Source organism: Gallus gallus, chromosome 9 (genome assembly GCF_016699485.2).
Source record: "Gallus gallus isolate bGalGal1 chromosome 9, bGalGal1.mat.broiler.GRCg7b, whole genome shotgun sequence".
Classification (NCBI taxonomy): domain Eukaryota; kingdom Metazoa; phylum Chordata; class Aves; order Galliformes; family Phasianidae; genus Gallus; species Gallus gallus.
Window position 1 is genome coordinate 14,899,841 of NC_052540.1, and position 18,211 is coordinate 14,918,051.

Sequence of the window (18,211 nt, forward strand, 5' to 3'; positions counted from 1 at the left end):
TCAGGTGATTTCTATGACCAGCTGGAAAGCTCACCCAGCTGCCTCCTTCCTGCATCCCATGGCACCAAATCAAAGTGTCTGTTGTGCCCCTCCTGGTCAGGGACTTTGGTTACAGGAAATTACTGGAGAAGGGTTTGCGTATGAATACCTTGGCATAGGGCTGACTGCATCCTTCTAGGTTGAGGCGGGGAGAGGTGAAGCTCGGTGAAGCCCAGGGAGACAGAGCAGCTTTGTGACAGTCTGCTGCTGCAGCAAACAGAGAGCTTTTGCAACTCATTGCCTCACTTTTCCTTGCAGAGGGCCTTCGGGGTCACACCGCTGTGTAAGTCAAATGTGAGCAGTGTTTGACCTCGATCCAAGCAAACCTCAGCCTTGGGCAGTCCTATTAAGGGCCAGTCCGTGCTCCAAACACAAACAGCAGTAATGTGCCATCCACCAGAAGCTCTAATGACTTCTTATTCGTTGTCTAAATGCTCCTTTAAAAGTCTTCGTTGAAAGTCCAAGCCAGAATCTCCTTTAGCAACCAAAAGCTGAAGTTTGATTCAGAAAATAAGAGGGTGTCTGAGCTCCGGCAAATGTTCTCCTCTTTCCTGGCTTGCTTTTATTTTTAATGCAGCCAGTTGGAAAGGCTGCTGAAAGAAGCCATTTCCACCTGGACACAGGAAATGGTCATCTGGTTTTCAACTGGGCAGCACCAGAATGCTCAGCAGTGGCAGTACCACCTGTCCCCAGGACGAACTTACAGTGCAGAGCTGCTCGATGCCCCAGGCAATGACGGCTGTCCCCCCTTGGCCATGCAGGGCAGTGGGCGCTGCTCTTCAGGCCTGAGGCACAAACACTGCACCTTCCTGAGCTCACACCCAATGCTGGCACTTTGCACACGAAACCTGAGTGCTGATTGTCATGTCCTGAACACAGATTTCCCAGCACTTCCCAGCATTTCGCTGGTGCTTTCTGACAGCATTCCCGTGCTAAGGATTTAGGCAAGACCATAGGAATTTCCCACTGCTTTTTTGGAACATCTTCATGATTTCTGGGAATATTCTTGTTCATTCGGGGAATTGCAGAGAGCTTTGCTAGAATCACAGGCTGGAACCTCAGGGTACTTTCTGAACATCTGGGAGTGCTTCCTAGCAATCCCAGCACACTATCACACGCTTTTCTAGCACTTTCTAAGCCTTTTCTCGTGCTTTCTAGGAAATCTCAGGTGCTTCTTAGGAAACAAGGGGTCATTTCTAAGTATCTGAGCAATTTTTAAGGCTTGCAGAACACTTTCTAAGCATTTCCCACTCCTTTCTAGGAATTCTCCTTCGCTTTCTAGAAAGTACAGGCCCCTTTCTAGGCACTGCTGAGTGCTTTCTGAGACTTGCATTGTGCTTCCCAGGAGCATCTCTGATCCAAAAGCCGAGCTGCCAACATTCTCCATAAGCCGCAGAGCTGCACAGCTTTCTGTCTGTATGCCTTTCTCTGTGTACAGACCTGGCTCAAACCGCTCTGTCCCTCGCCTGGATAGCCACGCTTCGTGGAGGGAAGGCAAAGCAGAGGGGTAGATCTTCAGGGCTGCGTTTGCTTTGCATGAGGTATTTCACCTCTCGCTTTCCTTTCCCAAAGAACAGCAATGGAATTCAGTGTTTTACCCCCGAATGCCGCCCCGCTGCAGGCGGGCGGTGGGGCAGAGCTATTTGCAGCAGTGGTGAAATGGTAATTCCCACGAGTGAAGGATGGGCTGCTGATGCCTGCTTACCCGAGGGGACGCGTTTCTGTCATAACTGTTCTCCATCACCTCTCACTTTCCCAACATTTATCCCACTACGCTGACAATTTTAGCTCTGGCAGGAATGCCCAAGGGTTAGGGCTGGGTTGGTTTTTTTTTCCCCTCTGCCTTCAATGTCAAATAAAAACCCTTGGATGACTGGCCAAGGGCCCCGAACCACATTCATACTGGAGCGCAGTGTTGGAAAGTTAAGTTGGGTTGGGAAGCGGTCTCAGGAGAGAGCAGAGCCTCTGAGCTGCGTGCTGAGCTCAGCTTCCGCTGAGGCTGCGGTTCAAAGGCTGGGGGAAACGCAGAGCACCGCGGCCTGTTTTTGCAGCTTTTTAAAGACAGACGGTGCCCCACTGCGCCTGGCTGTGGGGGTGGGGATATGGGGAGGGTGTGTTGACCCAGCAAAGGTGTGGGCACAGGAACACAAGGCTGCACAGATGAGACCAGCGGCCCCGGCAGGACGTCACCGGTGATGGACTTTCCCGCTGCTAGCACATGTGACTCCTCAGCCACGGCGGCGAAGCCGCGACCCCCATCACGTGACTCCGATTTCCACTTCCGATTGGCTGAGCGCGATCACGTGCCGCAGGAGGGGAGCGGGGCGTGCAGCCGCGGTTGCCACGGCGACCGGAGGAGGCGGCGGTCAGGTAGGCCGCGCCGCGCCGGTGTCGCTCTGTTGCCGTGCACCGAGCGGGCTCCGGTTCGGCTCCGGCGGTGCCGGCTGAGGTGGGGCTCTGTGCGGCCCGCTGTGCTGCCTGCTGGCTCCTCCTTCCAGCTGCATCGCCGCTGAGCCTGGCGGTGCCGCTCAGCGATGGGCGACGTGCTGGCTTACGAAGCTGAGCTGCTGGGACTGGTGAGAGAGGTTGGTGTTCTCTTCTGTTCTTCCCCGTTCTGAAGCGAGCAGGGCGCCTTCCGCAGCGCTCCCACTTGGGAGCGACGCGCTGAAAACGCGCTCTGCGATCCGGCCGCGTGTTGGCTGCAGCCACAGATCACACGGGCTGCTCTATGGGTCCGAAGGGCACCGATGTCCACGGGGTGCTTGGAAGCATCCTGCCGCCACCACCACCGCCAAAGCCTCATTAAGCAGCGCCTGAGACTGCTGAGGTGGGGGAGGAGAAGGATGGTGTGTGATACAGTGACTGTGCGTGGCGGGAGGAGGACGGAAGGCTGCTGATCTCTTCTTCAGGGCAGTGCTCAGCCGGCCGTTGGTTTGGCCTATGCGGCCTCAAATGTGAGTGGTTGGAAGTCCCACTGCTGTGTGTGAGTGCTGCTGTGAAGGTGAGGGTCACGCTTAGGAGTTCTGTCCCCTGAGGACATTGTTTGCAGTGAAGTTATTTCGTTGTTCGTTCAGCTGAGGTGCTGCGGTGATGGGATTTGGTTCTCTTTCTTCTTCGAATGAAGCTACCATCTCAATTGGGAAGCATCATTCTTTTAAAGTGGTTGTGAGTACAACTGTAGTAGAGGTAGAAGGTAATCTACCTGAGAAGCAGCATTTTCCTGCCACATGAGACGTGGTTCTTAGTTTGTTCTCAGGCAGACAGTCAGCACTCAGGGACTGTGCTACCGAGCTACTTCAGAGCACTTTGGTAATTCATGGGTTGCTCTTTGAAGCATTAATAATCTAAAAATGATTGTTTCTCTGCGTTTGTATCTCGTAGTATTTGGATTTTGCTGAATTCGAAGAAACAGTGAAGGTGTTTGCAAAGGAATGCAAAATAAAAGGGAAGCCACTACCTAAAACAGCAGGTGTTTCCTTGAGAGATTCAAAAGCCATTCCTGTTCAGGTAACGTATTGCTTGTACTTATTCTACATAACACTCAAAACAGACAAAGTCCTCCTAACCCCATGTGAATTATTACAGTAGTGACATTATCTGAAGTCTCAACCCATTCTTGTTTGTTTGGAGAAGGCTGCAAGCACTCTTCTTTTAGTGCAGGAAGCATCCAATTTTCTTTTTTGCAGAGCTGCAGTCCTTTTGAACCTGAGGCAGTAGTTCTGGTTTGCACCAGTTTAGCTTTTCAGATTGATGTGCTTCAACAAGGCTGATTGTCAGATGCTGTAGGCATTCATTTTTCCATTATGGTAAAGATGAGTCCCCAGACAGATGCTTGAAATGTCTTTGCTTCATGTTATGAAGGTTGATTCACGCTGTTGGAGAGATTAGAGGCAGCTCCAGAAAGAATATTCAGCTGGTCACTGAGTGGTGGGAGATTTGGGCTAAAGCTTTAATTCAGAATCTTCAGGTGTCACTTAGCTTCTTCGTTTACTGTGGTTGAAAAATGTGGCTCTTCTGTGTTTGTGTTTCGACTGAATGCTTTTGCCTTTTCAGAAAGATCTGCTCAGAGCATTTGACAATGGTGAGCAGAAGGCTTTCTTCCAGCTCTGGGAGGAGCACGTTTCATCTTCAGTCCGGGACAATGAACCAATTGCTCAGAAGCTGGAGTTCTATCTTCACGTACACTTTGCCACCTACCTCTTAAAACACTCAGTGGGAAAGCCTGTAAGTTTATTTCACATTCTGAACTTCAGATTCCTTTGGCTTCAGTTTGGATGAAAATGGGACACTTCTTAAGAAATCCCAGAATACGGATCCAGCTTTTGGGCAGTAGCCTGTGTTTTAGCTGAAAGCAGGCCCTGCTATTGTGAAGCAGAGAGATAGAGGCTGGAGGTGTCTTTATCTTGGAGCTCCTGAAATATTTTGACTTGGAAAAATACCAGTGTACTGTTACTTTCACACCTTTATTAAATGTAGGATAGCTCTGAATGGGATAGCAGTATACTTACTGGGGCTGCTGGATTGGACCATGGAAGTTCATCATACAGCCTCTGGATCCACGCTCGGTTTCTCCACAGATAGCAGAGAGTTCACTGCAAGGCATAACAATAAAATATACTACAAGGATTTTATTAATAAGAGATATCAGTGGCTTTGAGAACAACTTTTTGTAATGCGTATCACTTCTAACGATTTCTCTTCTGAATTTAGTACAAGTCTTGTCTTGAAGATCTTGAAATAAATTAAATATATATGGCAAGAGAAGGATTGCACCCTTTTGCTTCTCATGCTGAATATGGGTTTTGATTCAGTGATTTCTTCCCTCTGTGTCCCTTCCTGACACAGTGTGACTGGATCTTTTCAGCTGCAGTTATCACTGAAATGAGGCGTGTCTAAAGTCAGGTAGATATTCTCTCTCAGCCTGGAGCATGGAAGTGACACTGCTGTAAGTATCTACCCAAAAGTGGGCAGGTATAATCAACATCCAAAAGGCAATTGTCCCTCTCTTCTTTTGTTTATATTTACACACTTCACAGTGCACTCAGAATGGCAGTCTTCTAAACAAATATGTGGTTTTCCTTCATAGGACAAAGCTGAACTGGAGGAAAGAGTTTCTCATTTTAAAGCATACTTGGAAACAAAGGGAGCTGCCCTGAGCCAGACTACAGAGTTTCTTCCCTTCTACGCTTTGCCTTTTGTTCCCAACCCCATGGCGCATCCTTCATTTAAAGAACTTTTCCAGGTAAGTATGTAATTCATTGACATGGTGTTGTGTTGTTTTTTTTCCCATGGGATGATAGGTGTTGGATGATGTTTGATTTGGTAATTGCTTTTGTTGTTTCCTTTTACTACAGCTGTGCAATCATGAGAGAACATGTATTTGATGGAAGAAGGGCTGTGAGGGTGCTATCAATAACAGAATAACATCTTAAATGAATTTTATCTTTGCTTGAGCCCTGAATGGTGTGCTGGCTTTGTGTCTCTTTCTTTCCACACAACGCTGAAATATGTGAGCTTATGGACATCACTACAGAGTAGTCCAGTTCCACTCCCATGCTTTGAGGTTGCTTCTGAGGGTACCCCATTATCTGTGTATATATACTTTGGTTTTAAAATGTGATAGCTAAGCATAAGGGAACTGATGCGGTTTCATTCAGCTTTGTTTAATGTGAAAAAGAGAAAATCAAGTAGTTACGTATATCTTCCCATAACAGAAATGGAGGATGTAATTCCTTTAATTTAGATAACAAGTCAGTGTTCTTTGAGGCATGCTTTTTCCTTCCCAAAATGCTGGAAAAGTGTAGCTGTGCTCAGTGGTTCCATGACATCTGCCATAGGCATTTTTCCTGGTTAATATTTTTCTGTTACTCGTATTTAACCTTTGCCTTTGGCTGTTTCAGGGTTCAGTTCCTAGGCACGTGCATGTGAGGGGAAACGAGTGTAAAAGTTCGAGTGCTTGAACTTTAAAATATGTTTTCACCTCCAGGTGCACTTCTGTAAGTCTCACAATGATCAACGGTTCCTCTGCTGATGAAGGGGTAACAAAACTCCTCACTGGCAGTGCTCTGAGCAGTGTGTAGGGGGGTGCTTACAGCTGTTGCCCAGAGCTGTGGTTATGAACCAGTGGCAGTTCCTGCAGAGGGTATTTCCCCCATTCCACCAACTGGTGGGCTTGTTCGTGTGGCGAAAAATTGTGCTGACTTCTTATCTGTGCAGCAAACAGCTAGTTGTGCTGTTGTGCTCGAGCTGGGTCAAGAAACTGAACTGCTTTGTTGCAGATGAAAGTGTATATAGAGCTCCTGTGTATATACATGCACAGACATGCACTTATCTGTAAAGTATGTGTAATGTTTTGTGGAGGTTACGTGCTTGTGCCTCACTGCCCTCCCACATGGGCACTTGTGCTAGCTCACCTGGGGAGCTGTGTGCAGTCCTGGTGGTGGGAGGGGATGTTCTCAGCCTGTATTTCAGCCACGTGCTTCTTAATATCAAATCAAAGCCTGAGTGATGCTTGCCTAGGGCTGTCTTTGGATGTAGCAGCTGATGAGGAGCTCCAGTTTAACACCAAAAAAGGCATGTACTGCAATTTTCCTTTGGGACTAGCTATAAATAATGAGATGTGCTGGTTGACCTCAGAGTTAGGCTATGACTGCTCTTTTAATTACACTTAGCAGATGATTTTTTTCAATACCCTGTCTAAGACAGGATCCTCTGGTTTATTCATAGTAACTCAGTATCCATCTCTTCGTCCACAGCCACTCATGTTTTCTTGTGGGAACTGTACATCTGGCTGTGTGACCGTGTGTGGAAGCACAGGTTGTTTTACATTTGAGAAAGAACAGCAGTGAGTCACTCCTCTACTAAGCAGTGTTCTTATGGCATCTTTCTTCTCAGACATCTCTTGCTTTATGTAGCCGGAGTTCCTAACTGTTTGTTTAATATACCTTGAAAAATAATATAAACTTCTTTGTGTAACAGACACGGCTCCCTTGGTAATATATGACATCCTGTAGTGTACCAATGTCTTCTTACTGAATCGGTGAATGCAGCAAGGAAATTCTGTATGCTGTCCAACGTGGTGAAATATGGGCGAGTTTGAGCTGCGAGAACAGCTTGCAATGTATACATATACAGCAGTAAATTAAGAAGCTCCTGCTACTTGTTGGATTGTACTGCTTTTTCACTTGTTGGAAGAGACTTCTTTCTCATCCTTTGGCTTTAAGTCTGTTTTAAACCAAGCAGATACCAGCAGAACTAATGGCTTGAAGTGCAAGAAAAGAGTAATTGGTGAATTCTTAGACGTGGTATTCTTTTCCTTAACTCTTGTTTTCTGCACTTAAGGACACTATGTCAGACAGCATTCCGTTGTGGTTGATGTGTTGGTCTGTCTTTTCATGGGAGTTCTGTGGGTCTCCAAATCCATCTTGGAAATGTCGTGCACTGATCACTGGTCCATGTCGTGATGCTTGCAGTAGTTATGGACAGGGAGTGAAGTCCCGGATCTTATCAGGAGTAAATGATGACTTCAGTGCTGTCCTTTTGAGAAAAGAAGGATGGGAAGTGGTTCATTTGGTGCTTTATTTAAAAAATGTAACATTCACACTACCCTTTTATCAAGTACTTCTGTTTTAAAGATGTTTCTAATTGAAAAACAGTTGTTGCATACGCATACAAGGCAGTGATGCCACACGTTAGTTTTAAACTTGAACTGAAGCTAAGTCATAATTTTAGAAGTCTTGAAATAATGTTAAATCCACTTTGATAAACTTTGAGGGGTAGTTAGCTAACACGTTTGGTTCAGTAACAGCAAAGGAGAATCTCAGTGTGCTGTTAGCTGCCTTGTTTACTAGTGGATGGTTGATGTGATCCAAGCAGTACTTCCAGCAGAGTGTACATATTTGGTGTTCAGCTGTCATCACTTGTTTTTATTTTGAAGGATTCTTGGACGTTGGATTTAAGGACAAGATTGGAAAAGTTCCTGTGTCTGAGTCTCAAAGCCAGCCAGACTCCCAGGCTTCTCACTTTATTTGTATCCTTTTGAGAAAATACTTTGAAGATCATTAGAATTACTGTAAAGAGGCAGTGTGATTTATTGGAGGAATATGCTGGAAGATTTATTATGTAATTGCAGAAACGTAACAGTTCAATGTCTTTTATCATAGGAAACATTGTTTATATTCCACATTCAAAAAAGCCTTTTTAAAGAAGCTATGTGAAGGCAATATATGGGTGGATGTTAACCTTCATGTTTATCGTGTGACCATTCTTTGCTTGTGTGCATGGAGTACAGGCTATCCCAAACCCGACTCCTTTCTTTGTGGTTTTTAAAGCTCTCATTCTTTTCAGTTAGCCATTTCAGGGACTAGCTGAGTGTTTTCCAGGACTTTAAGGGTTCCAGAGATTACTGTTTTACTAAATGAGTTGTGTTTCAGACTATTTTTCTTCCAATGACGCTGATTAAGCTGTGTTGTTGGACCTAAATGTGCAGACTGACTAGCTGTGTGACAAGATTACCTTCTCCATTTTTGGTCAGGATAGTTGAGGGTAAGGCAGAGAGAACTAAACTGGAGTCTTTGTTTCTAGCTTTTTTTCTTTTTTAACAGGTAAAGTTTAAATCCTCATACATGTACTCCATCCTAAAACATCACGCAGAGTGGTACTGAGCTGGAAATGTTATTCCTGTTCCATTCTTGTCTATTCCCCAGGATGAGGAGCAGTAATCAAAACAGTCTGCTTTCACTTCCATATCACAGCTGTCTGTGTGTGTGTGACACAGAGCAATTAGAGAAAATTCTCTCTCTCGTTATTCTCCTTTATGGAGTAATGGACTGGATCCCAACTTAACCCTGAGTATTCCTTTGGTATAAAGATTCATCTCTTGGCCTACAACATTTGCATAGTTGTATGCTGATTTTGTATGTAATCAGCAGTTTGACTTTTGGTATTTATAGTTAATATATTTAGTCTGGAGTTACCAGATCTTCAGGCTTGGATGTGGTGTGTGTAAAGGCCAGCAAGTAGTTTCATGTCCCTATCTAACACAGAATGTTGTGCACTTATAAGATTTGTATGTATTTATTTTTGATTCCTTTAATATTGCTTTTCCTTGAAGCATTGTGCTTTGACTGCTGCCTGGGTCTGTAGGAATATCTGGCTTGGTTGGGTTTACCAGGTGGTTGGATTTCTTTGTGCAAGAGGAAATGCTTTTTCCTGAACAGCTCCTACTCATACAACAGAAGGAGAATGGACAGTGCAATAAAGGTAAATGCTGAGATGCAGTAAGGATATTCTGTAAGATTACTGGGGGCTGTAATAGCAGTGGAAAGTAAGCCTATGGCGACAGGGAAACTTTCAGATGCATGGCAACAAATCCCTTGAAATCCACACCCCTGTTTCAGTGCTGGAGGTCTGCAGGGCTGAGCACAGGCATGTGCTGAGGGTAGGAGGGTGGCTAAGGATGGGATTTGTGTTTTATGTCTCTTCTCTGCTGGAATAATATTACGGTAACAACAAGTGACTGTACCAAGTGCATGCCAGCTCTCTGCTTCTAGCTGCAGTTAGAATAAGCTCCCTCAGATTTGTATATAGCAGCTGCTTGTGCCTGTCTGCATCTTCTAGACTTCACATCTCAGCCAGTTCTTCTGTAGTCTGTCAGACCTTCATAGAGAAAGTAAACTTTTGTTCCTGTTTAAGCTCTTAAAATAGTACAATTTGGTGTCTCCTAAGAATCTCTTAATTTAATATCTCAATTTAAGCCTGATTCTCTGATGTGTTTTTGGATAAGTTATTCATAAAGACTCAGTGATGTGGGGTCCTCTAAAAATGGTATTTCATCACAAAGCCCCATTAGCTGCTGCTGATGGCACTTAAAGTGCCTTTTAAAAATCAATCCATGGAATTTCTGTTCCCAAGCCACTTTTTTCTTTCGACTTTCATTGTTCAGTTTGCTGGGAGGGATTTGTATGAGCCCAGCTTGTGTTCCTGAAATTACTCTTCCTATTAGGAAAAGCAGTTTTCCCTCAAGGATTTATTCTTTATAGATTGAATTGGAAAGAAAATGAGGTTCATCTCCCACAGTGAGGTCCAGGTATTCTCTTTAATGTTGCATTAGGCTTTAACTGAGTAATAAAGAGATCTTTGCAGATCTTTTTTTTTTTTCCCCCAAAAGTCACTTTTTTCCCATTGTCATGCAGTTGAATTGAATCCACACAGCCTTAATTGGCAGCTCCGTTGTGTGCCTTAATGTTTGGGTTGGTTTGGAGTTTTTGTAAAGGTTATCTGAGGCTTGTGTCATGTGAAAGTATGGGGTGTGAGGGGTTAGTTCTGCACTGTGCTTCTCAGATAGCGTGGGAGCCGCAGCTCATTGGAGCAAATGTTTGTTTGTCTCACCATTGGAGAATGTTTGTTTTCTCAGTGGAGGAGGAAGGTACAAAATACTGATAGGTGACAGATGAACGAAGAGCGGTATGGTGGAAATTCCTTTGAACGGCCTTCAGTTGCCAGTCATTAATCTCATGTGCTGAAGCACTTCAAGTTAAGGTGGGACGGCGCGTATTCTTTGTAGGGTGTCTGGAGAGCTTCGTGTGTGCGCCTTTCCTGTTCAACCCTCTGCAGTCTCTGGCTCTTTGCCCATTTGCTACAAAGCCCTTGAATAGCTTTATGACTTCCAAAGCTACCCGTGTGGCAGCTGTGCTGAACTTACAGCTCACCCTGATGTTTTCAGTTCAGCAGAGGGAGGATGACAGAAAGGCTGGCACCTAACGAGAGCTTCAGGCTTTCTGCGCATCCTTTGCTCTAACAGGAATGGGGGGAAAGAAGGGTTTGTAAAGTGCTCACCTTCTGTCCCCTCTGTTTCCTCGTTACAAATCTGTCCACGAGTTCACAGCTGATCTCCCACCATTCTGGGGGAAGTGTGTGAGGCACAACATACCTCTATCAAGATGTACTGTATCCCAAATGACTGCTAACAAGGAAATAGGCCTGTTCCAAATATCGATTATAATTTCTACAGAACTGAGGTGAGTGCTAGGAGTTGAGGCAGCTCCTGCCTCTCCCTGGGCAAACTATCCTGTGTCAGCTCAGGTGCCCTGGTGTCTGCCAGCAGCTTCAGGGCCCTGAAGCTCCGCTCTCTGCTGTGAGCTCCACTGCACTGCCCATGGGAGCTCAGCTTGGCCAGAGCCCGCTTCTAGTAAAGGCTGTGAGGATAGGCAGATATTAGAGAGATGGGGAGAGCAAGCACAAGTTCAGGAAGCATCTTTGAGGCATAGGTAAACTGTCAGAGAAAATAACAACCAGTCTCTGGCTTAGAGAGAAAAGCTCTTTGTAGAATTATGCGTGTAACTCCTTGGTTGCTCGTAGGATGTGGAGTCGTGACATTAAAAAGACTTGGCAAATGAACAGATGTGATTATGTGCAAGTCAAGAAAACAGGTAGAAACGTGCAGAAGTTCAGAAGATGCCTAATCTTCATTTGGCAGTCAGTAGCTTTTCTGTGTGCTGCACCTTCCTACACCAAGAAGTCAGTCATCTGCCCTTTATTGGCCCCTCTTTCCTCTTGCATATAAATAATGGTTATGGTAGGTCTTAGATCTGAAGCTTTCTTTATTCCTCTCTAAGCTCAGCTTATTATAAGTTGGCAGGAGAAAGCATTCATCTGTATTCAGAGAGAGGAAAAGAAGAAGGCAAACATGTTGTGTGACTCTGTGCCTCCTGTTACAGATGCAGTTTGATCACTGCTGCAAGGTCATTTAGATGGAAAGGTGCTTTTCATGCAGAGGTGGCTCTGAAAAACACCTTTCCTCTTCTGACTCAGGTTGTGATGATTTCACATTGTAAGCTAGCAAGTAAATGTTATTTTAACTTAGACTGGTAGCTTCCTGATCCATCTGCACAGATGCTGGTATTGATTATGGGAATATGACAGGAATGCAAGGGGAGAAAATGGGTCAACTGAGGGCCAGCTCTTCCTGTAGCTGTCTGCACATGGGTCAGTTACATGCCCACAGTGAAAGGTTCCTGCCTCGTTAGTAAGAGCAGCTTTCATGAAATACTTTGCCTTCTTTAGTAAAATTACTGTTTGAGAGGATAGTGATGTAAAAAATGCAAGATGTGTCATGACTTTTGATTCCTCTTTGACTGCCTTTTCTCAGTAAAGACCTGTGTTTATAATTGATAATCCCTGGATTTAACAGACGAGGGGTACGTTGGACCTGATTCTTAATTGCCAAGACCAACGTTTGTGAGTTACACTGAGTTTAGTGTATGTAGTTATACTCCCTATAGTTGAAAGACAGATTCTCAGCACTGGAAATCCTCCATATGAAAAGTAAGAAAACGTACATTCTCTGTATTCCGTACATTATTTTAAGACTGTAAATTTAAAGCAAAGCTTTTTAGTTCATTAATGCACTTTTTTTTTCTCTAAAAGATCCCATTAAAAAGATCATCTCACTTAATTTTCTGAGGGTAAAGATAAGCTGTTCTGCCATCTATTGATTTTCGTGTAGATGGGATAAAAGCAGCTTATTTCTGAAACCCTAACAATCCAGAAGACAAGATTTTAAAGCAATTGCCAATATCAGAATTCATAAAGCTATCTAATGATGTACCTTTTTCACTTATAACGTGAGTCTTGCAGGCAGTTCCATTGGAGCAATATTTTTGGCAGCTTTGTCTCCTAAGTCCATATGTCCATTGCTTTCTGAACCAGTTTCTCAGCAAGCAGCTCTCTGTACAGTTACTTGGCAGATGTTTGTACATAATTAGTATATGTCTGCCTGCAGAATAGCTTGATTATCATCATAGAAGACCGCTTGAGAAGGCTGTGCAAGGTAGCCATGGTGCTGATGATTGCCATCTGTATGCTAGCCATTGTGGAACAGAGCAGAGGTTTGTGCCTGAGCTCAGAGAGCAGGGGAGTAAATGGCAAAGGGCTGTTCTGTTTGTAAATAGCTATGCATACTTTCTCCACAGCTTGTTTATGATAGCTGCAAGGTATTCAGCTTAGTGCTTTTTTTTTTAAACACAGAGCATTAATCGTGCTGTGGAACTTCCCACTGCTGTGGGATTCTTCAGGTGAAGATCCCAAAGTTTTCTACAAGCATCTGTTCTGTTTCTCAGCAGTTCTGTGATACAGGAAGGTTTGCCCTTTACCTTTACAGAAAGAATGGTTCAGAGCCAAGAAGAGAAATCAGTTGTCTCTTCAGAGTGCTAAATAAAAATGCTTCTGGGTTCTTTCGCTGCTAAAGGTGATATTATTTCCTTTTTATTATTGTTTTGACAGAAACATTGCAACATCTCCATCAACAGTTAGTGGAGTCAGAGCATAGGACCATGACCTACCTGAAGCGGTTTAACAAAATGCAGGCAGACTACCATAATCTCATTGGAGTCACTGCAGAGCTTGTGGATTCCTTGGAGGCCACAGTCAATGGCAAAATGGTGAGAGCTGGCTCAGATATCTACTTGCTTCACTGCTAAGCTGAACTTGTTAATTTAATTGGTAAAGGGAATGGGCATGAGAGGTGAAAGGGTTATTCGCTGTACCACATGGGCCACACATATCTGTGACTGGAAAAGGTACGGCTTTCTTTTGGGTGTTTTTTTATACAAAGATCATTTTATGCTTCATTTTTTGTGCAAGAATACCTCTGTACTTTACGTTCAGTATAACCTGCAGAGGATTCTTGTGGCAGCCTCCAGATGCTTTTAAGGGAGCTGTGAGTTGTTAGCAGGGAGAATGACCTTGGAGTTCCTGTGCTGCTTGCTGAAATGTCTCTATGTACCTTCTTCCTCTCAACTGAAGGTGTTGTTTGATCCTTCCCAAACGTGTCCAGCTGATGGTGCTCTTTCGTTATATTCCTGGTTTCTGTCACTTCTGAGTCCAGAGCAGAGCTGAACACTTGAGTAAAATAATGCTGAAATTACAGCATTATAAATTTGAGGGGTTTTATTTTCTCGCTATATGCCTATGAATATCAGAAGCGTCTCCATTTCCTTTCCTATAATCTCTCTCATATGTTCTGGACAGCAAATAACAATTCTGCAGTTAAGCAGTTATCCAGTGGTGTAGATTTACCGAGACAAAAAACCTAAACCCAGTGAGATGCAGTACAGAACTTTGCCTCATAGTAAGACACAGCTCATGTTTATTCCCTCTTCTGTACAACTGTGACTTAAGTTCTGCTCTTTAGACAGGTAACATTTCAGTAGATCGCTGCTTATGTGCAAAATGGAAAGGTGTTTCTTACTATTGGAGAACTCAGCTCTTGATTGAGGAGAGCTTATAGGTGTGACAAATTCAGTTTTTCTCTAGATTCTGAAAGTGTTTAATGCAAGTTCTGGAAGGCCTAACTTACTCCCCAGTGAAGAGAGGTTACAGTTCTCTTAATTTCTGAACAAAACAGTAGTTTCAGTGCATACTTTGCTCTTGCATTAATGAGTCTCAAGTGTGTGATTTCTAGCCTTCAAAAAATCTCTCGTACACAAAGACTTGTCTGGCAGAAAGTGTAAGTTTCATATAATCTTGTTCTCTTGTTATGTTTCCTGATTTGCAGATCACACCAGAATACCTTCAAAGTGTTTGTGTTCGCCTGTTCAGCAATCAGATGAGACAAAGTGTAGCACAAAGTATTGACTTTACAAGGCCTGGAACGGTAAGTGGTAGTGTTTACTGGGCTTTTGTGGCTAGTTTGTGTTGTTGTGTTTTTGGTTCTTTTCCCCCCCAGTGGTTAAGTACCACCTAAGCTGTGTATTGTGTTGTATAACTGAATTAATGAAAGATGAAGCATAATGTGCTCAAGTTTGAGTAAGAGTATGGCATAAGATTTTGTTGATGTTATGTGCTGGTGAATGGCAGTTATGCAGCCACAGGTGTGTAGGTATGATGAATTCTGTTGTTCTGATAGCCCAGTGGGCTGTGTACATGCTAAACATGCTAACTGCATGTTTAAAAATGTGAGCTGAGATGTCCTAAGCGTGGTTTGATGGCACGTCTTAAGCAATTTTAATTTAGCTAGGAAGAGGTGGTGGTATTTCTCAGCTCTGGACACATACTGTCTTCCTTCTGCTGTGAGGGACTCTCCTAAAACCCCAGAGCAAATTGGGATTGCCATCTAAAGAAGGAGCGTCAGGCAGAGTAATGAGAACGCATGAGGAAAAGCAGCAGAAGGGAGGACTGTGTTTTTGTCAGAAATAGATTTTAGAAGGCCAATCTAAGCCACCTTGTTGATTTACACGATGGGCTGAAGATCTTTGATCTTACCAATGAGCAGATCAGGATGCCTGGGTTTTTTTTTTTCTGCCTTCTCTGTTCACATACCCTTCCTTCACTGTTCGTGGTCAGAACTCATATCTTGCACTGGCAGCGTGTCTGGGAGATGCACTCTTAGCAGCTCTAGCAGGCTGCTTTCCCAGGGGTTCGGGAAGGAGCCAGGATCTGCGTCAGCTACCTCAGCCTTAGGGGCTGTATGTAATTCTTCTCTCCTCAGATAAGCACTGTGTCCTTGGTGCATGCTTATACCATCTTCCGTGCCTTATTATAACTTCCCCCAATTTTTCTTCTAACCAGCAATTTTCTGAGGTTTTCCATCTTTCCCTGTCAACAGCTTTCCAAGATAATGCTTCGTGTATCCCATTCATCTGCATATTGCCATCTGGTGCAGCCATGTGCCTTCTTCTCTCAGTTCCTGCTTTTTTGCTTGTTTCAAGATTTCCCTCTTTCTTCTACATTTTAAGTTTCTTCTTTGTGTAATGAGATGACCTTCTGATCTCTTGAGCCCTTTTGCGGGCACAGGGCAAATTGTCTTCCCTATGGATGTTGATGATTTCTCTTTTCATCCACTGCAGGGTACATGGAAGTGGCTGAAGCTGTAGCTTTGCCAATAAAAGCTGAGTGGACTACATTTGTCTTTTTGTTCCTCATCACATATGCTGCTTTAGCAAAAGCATCGTTCCTTCTGCAGCCGTATAGCCTTTAGGTTTAGACATCTGCTTCATTCTCTGTGAAAAAAAGTCCATTAGAATTTTAAGATCAATAAGTGATCTTTGAAGAAGTGGGCAAGCAACAGTTTATGAACGCGGAGTGTAAGGCAGAACCTCTGTCACCATTTGTAAGAACGAGATAGACCAACGGATTTACCAGGAGTAGTTGACTCTTGGCTGCTCCTCCAGCACAGATTAGGTGACTGCTCAGAATCTCTTTCAACCATTCTTCATCTGTTTCCTTCTACAAAATGGTGTTGAAATGATTGTTGGCCTTACACATCATGTTTGTTTGCTCCTGCTTCTCTAAAAGTGTTTCTAAAAGCTTTTCTACTCTGGAAATGTATTTATCACTGTACTTGTGCCAACATGGCCATTTTAATGTAATTTCCTGCTATGTAGACAGGTCAGAGAAAGAGGTTTTGATGGGTTTTCTGCTCAAATGAAAGTAAGTTTTGCCTCCTTTTTGTCCCAAATTAGCTGGGTTAAGCTGAGTAAAGCTGTCTTCTTTTGGCAGCTGAGTATTTTTATAGTAGATTTTACTAGCATAACTATTTCAGTGTGTCTTAATGGTCCCCTAACCACACTACTTGAGGCAGTTGTTGTACCATTGAAGTTCTCTAGGGAAAGACCAGGACAACTATAGCACTGAGCCTGGTTAGATTAAGGGTTTCTCAGCTGGTTCAGGTCACTCCTTAACAGTGAGGTTATAGTAGCTCCTGTGGTTGAAATTTAAATGTTGTTTCTATAAGCAGACTCTCGTACTCAAGCAGTCTGAGCCATTAGCCAAGTTTTAGGGACAGGACTGATCACAGTCTTCACTGTAGAACTTAACTGCATAATAACCAGACTCCTCCATCTTGTCCTTTTATCCTACTTGATAATACTTTCTTGTTTATTTCCCGTGTAAATAGTTCTGTTTCTATACATGAACAGCGAACATGCAGAAACACAAGTAATTATAATAAAAAAATATATAGCATATATATAGCTATATATAGATATAGGTAGCCCCAAAATACTTCTAAGCACTCCTTGCCTCTGTTGATCCATGAGGCCAGATGGGACTGATTGAAAGCTGTACTCAGTCTGTTTGCCACTGGGTCACTAAGGCATCCCGTTACTTTTTAATTAGGGGTTCCAAATGCCTCATTGTTATACACTTAGATGTTATTGTTCTGCACTTCAGTGGTTTCACATAAGTTCTGAAATAAGACTGGAGTCATCATGACCTAGACAACGTAGTAGCATGAGTGCAGCATCTGTGCTGGATTTGTGTTGAAAGATCCCATCACTTTTTGCTTGTAATTTATTAGAGACACTGAAGTGTGGTCTTTTCAGCTACTCCATCTAACAAAACCCCTACTGCTGTTAAGTGACAGTCACCAGTATAACTGCAGGTGGAGGAGACTAGTAAGAGGGGGCACCTCCTTTGCTCATCCTTACCATGAGGTTCGCTGTATTGGCAAAATGTAGGGGATGGCTAGGTGTGCACTGTGTAGTTTGGAAAGAAGGGATGGTTGTGTTCACTCAGCTGTGCTGGCACAACCTGGGGCAGTGCAAATTTGGAAGCAGGTGCTGAGAGCAGGAAATGCTAAAGCTCTCAGTGCTGCTCTGAGGTATGTGTACATAGTCATGCCTTAGCTGTGTAGTGAATATTTTAAAGGCAATTAGGAGGTGATGCCTCAATTTTTATTCACTCCGTTTTTAACGTCTGCCCTCGAGGTACATCATGCACAGGGATACTTAGAAACTGTTGTTAGGAGGGAAAGAAACTGCTTTGCTTTCCAGGCAAGCAGGCATTCTGCACTCATGTTGAAATTAAAGGTCTGCCACTCAGTGCACAGCTGGCATTCTCTTTCTAACAGATCGTAGCATTGTACTGTAAGATGTGCACTTGGACTTTAGTGTATTTTGTTGGATCAGCTGCAGCACACTGGTAGCTTTAGGATATACTGGGAAGGAGGACTGTACCTGCGCTGCAATCAAAATGAAGTGCAGCCCAAGGAAACTCAAGAGTGTGCCTTGGATTATATCCTTGGTAGCATTACTTATCTGTAAAATTTATTTTGTACTCAGTACATTGTACTTGGTGAACGATTTGTAATATCTGGGTGTAAAGGCGGGACGTGACACTGGGAAGTGGCATTGTGTAATATAAAGCCGTGACGTCTCAGGCTCTGAAAGTACAG

General features: G+C 43.8%; 1 protein-coding gene across 15 annotated transcripts in view; it reads left to right on the plus strand.

The window, feature by feature from the left end:
- The first annotated feature begins 2,350 nt into the window (after nt 1-2,350).
- ARMC9 (armadillo repeat containing 9) overlaps nt 2,351-18,211 on the plus strand; it is a 56,790-nt gene continuing 40,929 nt past the window's right edge. For 12 of the 15 annotated variants that reach the window (XR_005862127.2, XR_005862130.2, XR_005862131.2 and 9 more), the window contains exons 1-8: nt 2,351-2,624; nt 3,421-3,546; nt 4,093-4,263; nt 5,126-5,281; nt 7,976-8,068; nt 9,276-9,300; nt 13,321-13,478; nt 14,594-14,692. Coding sequence is in view for 4 of the 15 variants with exons in the window: in XM_040705669.2 (XP_040561603.1) it covers nt 2,574-2,624; nt 3,421-3,546; nt 4,093-4,263; nt 5,126-5,281; nt 7,976-8,068; nt 9,276-9,300; nt 13,321-13,478; nt 14,594-14,692 (879 nt within the window). In the remaining 11 variants the exon portion in view is untranslated. Of the gene's footprint in view, nt 2,625-2,767; nt 3,041-3,420; nt 3,547-4,092; nt 4,264-5,125; nt 5,282-7,975; nt 8,069-9,275; nt 9,301-13,320; nt 13,479-14,593; nt 14,693-18,211 lie in introns of those variants that run through there. The other 3 variants (XR_005862135.2, XR_006930978.1, XR_005862134.2) reach the window with 2 other exon arrangements.